Source organism: Austrofundulus limnaeus, unplaced genomic scaffold, assembly GCF_001266775.1.
Source record: "Austrofundulus limnaeus strain Quisiro unplaced genomic scaffold, Austrofundulus_limnaeus-1.0 Scaffold626, whole genome shotgun sequence".
Lineage (NCBI taxonomy): Eukaryota > Metazoa > Chordata > Actinopteri > Cyprinodontiformes > Rivulidae > Austrofundulus > Austrofundulus limnaeus.
This window is the reverse complement of record NW_013953028.1, coordinates 9811-18442: the sequence shown is the minus strand read 5'-3', so window position 1 is coordinate 18442 and position 8632 is coordinate 9811. Positions and strand designations below refer to the sequence as shown.

General features: G+C 39.2%; 1 protein-coding gene across 2 annotated transcripts in view; it reads left to right on the top strand.

Annotated features, from left to right (window-relative positions):
• Positions 1 to 8315, top strand: part of ccdc120b (coiled-coil domain containing 120b) — a 31211-nt gene extending 22896 nt beyond the window's left edge. For both annotated transcript variants that reach the window (XM_014027255.1, XM_014027254.1), the window contains exons 7-11: positions 278 to 337; positions 1090 to 1243; positions 1326 to 1427; positions 1598 to 2635; positions 7464 to 8315. In XM_014027255.1, the coding sequence (XP_013882709.1) occupies positions 278 to 337; positions 1090 to 1243; positions 1326 to 1427; positions 1598 to 2635; positions 7464 to 7560 (1451 nt within the window). In that variant the 3' untranslated portion in view covers positions 7561 to 8315. The remainder of the gene's footprint in view (positions 1 to 277; positions 338 to 1089; positions 1244 to 1325; positions 1428 to 1597; positions 2636 to 7463) is intronic.
• Positions 8316 to 8632: the final 317 nt, after the last annotated feature.

Genomic DNA, 8632 nt, shown 5'->3' with positions numbered 1-8632 from the left:
GTATCGGCCGATACCGATACAAGGAAAAAAAACGCAAATATCTGCCAAAAATATCGGCCGGCCGATGTATCGGCCGACCCCTACATTGTACAATACTGCAATAGATTTAGCTGTTTTTGTTCTTAAGTAATTTTTGAGGTTTTCATGTCAGCTTGTCACCCAGAAACTTCACCTCACTGACTCTACAGATCAACTTTAAATGGAACATCAATGGTTTTCTTTCTGTTACTGATACATACAGCCTTGTCCTTAATGTGAACTTCTTGTTGTCTTTTAGAAGACACCGTGATGTCAGAAAGTACCAGCTCTATGTCAGATTCAACATCGCATGACAACGGTGAGTCAACAAGACAGAAAGTATTTTACAAGGTTTCTGCACCATCTTAAAAAGTCTGAAATGTGATTGTAGTATTGTCAAAGTCTTTCTAAATATGGAAAACATTAGTGTTTCCAGTTTMTGATACCTAAAAGTTACTCAAATAAACTGGGTACTTTTTACTATGACTGTAWAAACAAATGAACTTAGTCATTTTGTCTATTTGTTTTAGATTCTATACCACTCGTCACCAAATTTCAGAAAATAAAATGAGGAATGCTTATGTTTTTGTTGAAATGATTCTGTACTGTCAACAGGGAAAATGCAATGACTTTAATCATTTAACACAAAAGGACAAACAGACCCGTGTACTTTGTAGAAACTTCAATTAAATTTAAATAAATTTAGTCAGGTTTGCACATTTTTGGTAATAAAAATTTTTTTGGTTCTTATTATAAAGTATTTTAAGAAGACATAAAAACTTCAACATTTTCTTTTGAGGTGAAATAAAACAGATCAGTTATTTAAACAATCATCTCTTAGTAAAGATTGTTCTTTATTTTTACGTGATGCATTAAAAATGAAGAAAAATCCTTCTCACATTTAATAAACAGCCTAATGAACAAACAAGGCGTATTATAGAGAAAAAGTCTGCCTTTTCTTGGATGCAATGCATATGTATTTACAAAAAGACTGAGCTGAAATTGTTGACAGTCATGAGAAAGTGGACTACAAATTGCGGTAATTGTTGTTTGTGTTCCCTCTCCTGAAAGACTCCTCGCCGAGCGTAGCAGCTGACCAGCGCTCTCTGTCCCAGCCCCGGCTCACTGTGGGCAGTCCTGACCACAGAATCAGCAGGAAGCTCTCTCCTGTAGAGATTTACTACGAGATGAGGACGCGCCGTAACTCTGTCACCAGCTCTGTTAGGTACTTGTCTGAGAGTGCTGCTTGAGCAAACTGTGTGTGCATCATATAATAAACTGTGCACRTATTGTGCTGCCTTTTTCAGCCCAACCCACTCTTTACCCAGAAGTACTTCTAACGTTGAAGGTAGAAGTGTTCCAGCCACTCCGATGTTGGCCAGAACTGCTCCAATCAGTGTTCACATCAGGTAATGTGCTTTCATCTGAAGCATTCCTGCAGYACACCTCCCTGTCTGCAGTAACTAAACAAATTTAAATGACTCACTGAGTTRAATTTATTCAGACCCAAAGAGCTGGGAAAATTAGTGTCTCCAGAGCCTTTCCTAAAGAGTTGCTGCTGTTCTTTATTGTCCCATAGGTCAGACGCATCAAACAGTAATGGGTTGAAACAGTGGTCAGGCAGCCTGGATGTACCGTATATGATTCCACTGGCTCCAGAGGGCTCCTCTTCAGATCGACGAAGCTGCCCCTACAGCTCCCGAGCGAGGCGCAGCAACAGCTCCGAGGCTCTCCTGGACAGATCTAGCCTCCCAGATGATCCTGAACCCAGGAMTGGTATGCCTCAGAGGGGTGGGCCCTACAAGAGCTCAGAGACCCTGACTGATGGTAAACTGAGGCACATTCATCTGGGAAGCCCAGACAAACACGTGGACAATTCGATGAAGCAGGTTAAAATGCGTCTGTCAATGGGGGGCAGAGGGACCAGTGAAGGCTACAATGACATTTTGATGGACTATATCTGGGGTAAACAGCAGAAGATGCAGGTGCAGCAGCACCTGTATCAGTCMACAGGCAGAATCTGGCAAGACATGTCCTCCCCTCGGTCCTCCACCGCAGCGGCGCCTCCTCAAACGAACGGATTCTCCCATTCCCAGGTSCATCTTCCCAGTGCTGCAACTCCTTACAGCCCCATGGTCCTCAGAGGGTCCCAAGCTGAGCTACGTAGAGTCAAAGTCACCAGGACCAAATCTTGTGGACCTTTTATTCCTTTGCAACAACATCCACARGATGGCATCTTGCTATCAGCGTACAAGTCCCCACTTCCTGCCACTGGCACCACCACATCCTCCATCCCTAACCTGCATCCCTACCAGACTGAGCTGTCCGTTCCCCCCTTCAGCCGTAGACCCCCCCAGTTTTCTCTCCCAACTCCAGAAGAYTCCACAAGAAGCCTGCATAAAGCACTGGCTTTAGAGGGATTGAGAGATTGGTATCTGAGGAATGCTTTCGGCTACCCTTCTGCTGCCTCAAAGGGCCAGGAGGCAGGAATCTCCTGTCTCTCACACCCGCATCCCCTGGTGCACCAAGCCCAGTCTCTTCAAGGTGAAGCAGCCAACCCCCAGAGGCCTCAGATCCCTCAGTCAGCCAGCTTCCATGGACACCCACTACATGGACGGTCAGTATACCTCCTGTATTTGGTTGGGAGCTACAATTCACGTTCGTCTGTTAAATTAAGTTTTAATAGAACAAAACCTACAAGATTTTCATCAACAACATTCATATTTAGGTTAAAAGCTATGAGTTCTACCTGTTGTCACTTTCTTTCTTATGACAGTAGGTTAACTTTAACTCAGGAACAATGGCTTTTGTAATTTGTTTTCCTCAATTCAAGTTTCTATAACAGGCATTAGATGCTTTTTGTGGGGAGTTGATTTAAATGTTTTGTTTGTTTAGAAAGCTAATATCCGTTACATGTTTCAGGGCTGTGTACAGATGCATTTCCCCTGTTTCTTTGTTTGTGCTGATATCTGTTAGTGTTTTACAGTAAAGCTCCCACCTGGGGATATGCTCACTCTGTACCCTACAAATCCATCACCCTCCCTTTACAACTGCGGCTATTTTTATTATTTTATTTTGCATGGTCAGCATCGTCTTACCACAGGCCTGCCAACATCCAGGCTGTCTGTTTAAAAGTCCACAGTCAGGAGGCTTCTGTACCCTGAATGTGATTGCCTACAGGGCTAAAAGAAACATTTGATTAAAAGGTTATGCAGTGATTTTGACAACCCATCAAGTAAATCTTMAGTCCTGTTGTTGCTGTGGACGTGGTTGAGACTTTTCATGTTGGTTCCCTTTCGTGGCTAATGGCAAACCTTCTGTTTTAAAATAATTAAAACTAGAAAAATTGCATTTCCTGCGCAAATGCTAGTGTGAATTTGTCATGCTGAAAACTTAAGCTCAAAGCTGATGAAACTGAGCTGAAAATATTTAATAAGAAAAGTGTTAATGTGAGCTCACTTTGAAAAGCTGAAAAAAGCAAAAATGTCTAACTTAGCAGAAAAAACAGTAAAAAGGAGCACAAATCTAGTTGAAAACAACTAAAAGCTAAGAGTTAAAATAGCTGAATATAGCTGAAAATATCTGTAAAAAGTATAAATAGAAATTGGTAGCAGAAAAAAGGCAGAAAAAGTAGAAAAAGCAGAAGAATAGCAGAAAGAAGCAGATCTTTAGCTAAAGTAGCATAAAATAGATAAATTAGCATAAAATAAGGTAAAGGTAGCAGCCACAATTTGAAATTAACACCTAGTTGAAATAGTTACAGTTGAAAAATAGTTAAAATAAAAAAAAAATCTGAAAAAACAAAACAAAACATAAAATTACATAAAAGTGATAATTTGTAGTAAAAATTTTGACCAGTAGTAATTTTTGGACCACAATGGAAAAAAATGATTCTCACTTTCTTGTGTTATCCAAGTACTAATAATGAATGTACTAGATGTGTATGTACATGCAGTATTGTTACTAAATAAAATCAATCAATCAAAATAACTAAAACAGCTGAAAATTTCAGAAAACAGCTAAAGAGTAGCTGGAAATTATTTAATTAGCATAAGGAAGCTTAAGGAGCAGAAGTTTGCTGAACTTGGCTGAAAAAAGTTGTATTAGCTACAAAACTGAGTATTTAACCTAAAAAAGTTAAAATTTAACTAACAGCTGAACATTAGCCATAATTGCAGCAAATAGCTGAATATAGCAGAACATGTCTTCTCCACTTTTCAGTAAATACTGCAKCCTGCTCAGCTGTCCTTCAGACGTCTCCTGGATGCAAAGCGAGAAGCGTTTGTTCTCATGTTTGCTTGACAAGGACGGGAGGAGGGTGAATCTGATCGAGGTTCTGCACCGATGTCTCTTCACCTGCATCCTCTCGTGCTGCTGAATGGTGTTTTCTTCTCCACATGAGGCGGAAACTGATGGTGGAGGCCCAGAAACATCTGATATACAGGAAATAAAGAGTTTATATAAAACTGCTAGAGTGAGCTCTGTCTGTCTCATCCACTGTTGGCATCTGTGACAACATGGAGGAATAATGGAGACCAGGGTGACATCAGTCATCATAGCAACTATTAGAATAACAGCAAGCCCAACTGGATCTGTGTCGCACATTATCTGTAATAATTTTACAATAAATTAATATGATTGTTAATTGTGTTAATTTCATTCAAACTTAAAACAGCAGATGATATATGAGGAAAATATTAACAATAATCTAAACCAGACCTGAAGTCAGTCAATAACTTCATAATTATGACTTCAACTATAGTAATAAATTATATTATCTGTTGTAAACAATAGAAAAATATTTACCAATCAATACCTAGAAAATGAACTCTGCATACCTGGTTATACAGTCATATGAAAAGGTTTGGGGACACTTTTTCATTTTCCTGATTTACCTTTATAAATCATTGATTGTTTGGATAAAAAAATCAGTTAAATATATAGGAGAAAAACACAGTGATATTTGAGAAGTGAAATGAAGTTTGTATGATTTACAGAAAGTGTGCAATAATTGGTTAAACAAAATTAGGCAGGTGCATAAATTTGGGCACCAWAAAAAWMCTTWACTCAATATTTAGTAGCTCCTCCTTTCACAGAAATAACAGCCTCTAAACACTTCCTACAGCTTTTAATGAGAGTCTGGATTGTGGCTGAAGGTATTTTAGACCATTCTTCTTTACAAAACATCTCTAGTTCATTCAGGTTTGATGGTTTCTGAGCATGGACAGCTCTCTTTAAGTGACACCACAGATTTTCAATAATATTCAGGTCTGAGGAATGAGAWGGTCATTCCAGAACGTTGTACTTGTTCCTCTGCATGAAGGCCTCAGTAGATTTTGAGCAGTGTTTAGGGTGGTTGTCTTGTTGGAAGATCCAGCCCCGGCTTCAGCATCTTCAACTTTGTCACTGATTCCTGGACATTGGTCTCCAGAATCTGCTGATATTGGTTGGAATCCATGCGTCCCTCAACTTTAACAAGATTCCCAGTCCCTGTACTGGCCACACAGCCCCACAGCATGATGGAACCACCACCAGGTTTTACTGAAGGTAGCAGGTGTTGTTCTTGGAGAGCTGTGTTATTTTTCCTCCATGCATAACGGACCTTGTTCTGCCCAAAAAACTCTGTTTTAGTTTCATCAGTCCACAGCACCTTATTCCAAAATGAAGCTGGCTTGTCCAAATGTGCTTTAGCATACCTCAAGCTGCTCTGTTTGTGATGTGGGCGGAGAAAAGTCTTCCTCTGCATCACTCTCCCATACAGCATCTCCTTGTGTAAAGTGTGCTGAATAGTTGAACGATGCACAGTGACTCCATCAGCAGCAAGATGATGTTGTAGGTCTTTGGTGCTGGTCTGTGGGTTGACTCTGACTGTTCTCAACATCCTTCACTTCTGTTTATTCCAGATTTGTCTTGGTCTGCCACTTCGATCCTTGACATGAACTGTGCCTGTGGTCCTCCATTTTCTCACAATGTTTCTCACAGTGGAGACTGAAAGCTGAAATCTCTGAGATAGCTTTCTGTATCCTTCCCCTAAACCATGACGGTGAACAATCTTTGTTTTCAGCTCATTTGAAAGTTTTTTTGAGACTCCCTTGCAGCCACTCTTCAGAGAAGATGCAAAGGAGGAAAAACTTACTATTGCCCCCCTTAAAAACCCTTTCTCATAATTGGAGTCACCTATGTATTGAGGTCAAGAGTCACTGAACTTAACAAACCAAATTTGAGTTCCAATAATTAGTTCTAAAGGTTTTGAAATCAATAAAATGAAAACGGAGCCCAAATTTATTCACCTAATTTTGTTTAACCAATTATTGCACACTTTCTGTAAATCATATAAACTTCATTTCACTTCTCAATCACTGTGTTTGTCCCCTATATGATATATTTAACTGATTTTCTTTTCCAAACAATCATTGATTTATAAAGGTAAATCAGGAAAATTAACAAGGCTGCCCAAACTTTTTCATATGACTGTAGCTTGTAATATTTAATAATTTGTGATAAATTGCAGAGCTACAGAAGCTAATATCTTCTAACCAATTCAATAATTACATCTGCTTTATAAGGTTATTTTATTTACATTATTAGCTTCAGTTCTGATCAGATCACATCCACATTGATCTGATTACTTAAGAAATGAGACACATTTCCCAGTTATCTTCTGCTATTAAATCCATAAAACACGCAGTTTTCTGGCACAAAACATTAACTAGCTTATAGAGTACACTATAATTAATTAATATTTTTGTTATTATTATCATTAGTGTTTAGATGTTTTACTTAATCAGCCCTTATTGTTCGCTCTTTTGCTGGTTTTTAGAGAAGCAGGTCTAAGCAGTCACTAAAAAGGAGTTTCTAGTTTTTTTGGTGGAGTTTGTCAGAGACGTGACTGGTCTGTTTGACTTCAGTTTGTTAAAGCCGTGATTGGTTGGACTGACTATTTTGTGGGGGGTTTGAAGAAGCTGGGGGCAGCTGGGAATAGCTTGGTCGAAACAGCCTAGAAACACCTATGTTTTAATTGAAAGATTAATCAAAACTAGAGACAGGAAGGTGCTAGCTGCACAATATCTGGTCAATAAATTATGTTTACATGTTTACAATAATTTTTATTTGAGTCATTGTTCTGTTTAGCCCCACAGCTGCTAGTAGATCACACGGTCACRTGGTCAGGACTCACTGCAGTKGTTCTATAGATCTCCTTGAAAATTCTGCAGAGCACAGCAAGACTATGGAAACAACCAAGTGCAGATGTGATATTATGGTAGCTTCATCCTGAAAGAGCCCAGAAAGTGCTGATTGTGAGCATATGTGTGAAGGACACATTGGTGATGGAGAGCACAGCTGGGGTTATCTTCCCCAACATGACGAAAACCAATGTTGTTTCAACTGTGATGGTCTTTGTTTAGGAATGCTGTGTTGAATTCCTGTCTTCACCTCTCCGACAGGTCGATGGAGTTTTCACTTTATCAGGAGACTCCAGACCCACAGAAGCAAGAGGTGACTCCCAGCGAARCCAGTGCGGACCCAGGCACGCTGGTCTGAAGCAGCAGACCGCACCCACACGTACAACCACACGCTGCGATGGATGAGTAGAAACACTGTAGCATCGTGCAGACTTGATTCTGTGCAAGTTGATGTAATGTGACCTCAGCAACTAAGCAAAACACAACAACCTCAGTCAAACTAAACCTAAATGTAGCTGTGTGCTGTACAGTTTGAAAAAAGCCTCGGAGGTTTCCGTGTGTTAGATCCGAGTCCAACAGTGAACTTTAAAAACCAGTGTTCCCATATGGATGTGCACTGGTGCTGACATGTGGAGCATCTGATACCAGTATAGTCATGTTCTATTGTTCTTTGTATATAAACACTTTTGGTCCAATGCAAGCAGTAAGGTCCTTCCTAACAGCCCTGAAAAGTTTCCCAACATATAATTTTTTTACAGAATATATACAACTTTAAATTACTATTTTGTATCTTCTGGTATATAGAGAAAAGTTATATTAAAAGGGGTAATTTATTGGTCTTTACCTGTGTGACAAACAGAATCATTATCACTGTTCACTCGACTACTAGTATTGTTACATACCATTGAATGTTCATTTTTAAACTGTAAAAAGAAGCAGAAACGTGCCGTTGTTTAACCTCCATCAATTTTACATCCTTGATTTTTTTATTCTACATTTAATAAAATGAGAAGGGCCAGGGAATGTAGCATAGCAGTATGCAGGTGGGAGTGCCTAAATGTTTTACTTGTTTAACTAAATTGTTGGTATAAAACTTTAAAGTGTGAATATTAATGGCATAGTTTTGGTTTTGTGGGGTTCTGCACAGTAGTTATCAGAAGTTAGTTTGTGGTAAATAGAAGTCTTWGCAAACTGAGTTAGTAGAAATTGGGTTAAATTCTAATAATAGGGTCAGAATAATGTTTAATCAGATTAGAAACTTCCTTCTTTTTGCAGATTTCAGATGGAAATAAATGAGAAGTTCCAGCTGATCAGGAAGAAGGGTCCTCGTTAATTTATAGCTTCACCACTTCATACCCTCAACTTGTGCTTAGTGGTTGACATTTTGTTCTCAGGATCCATTTCGTACCTGACAGGTGTCATTTTGTACA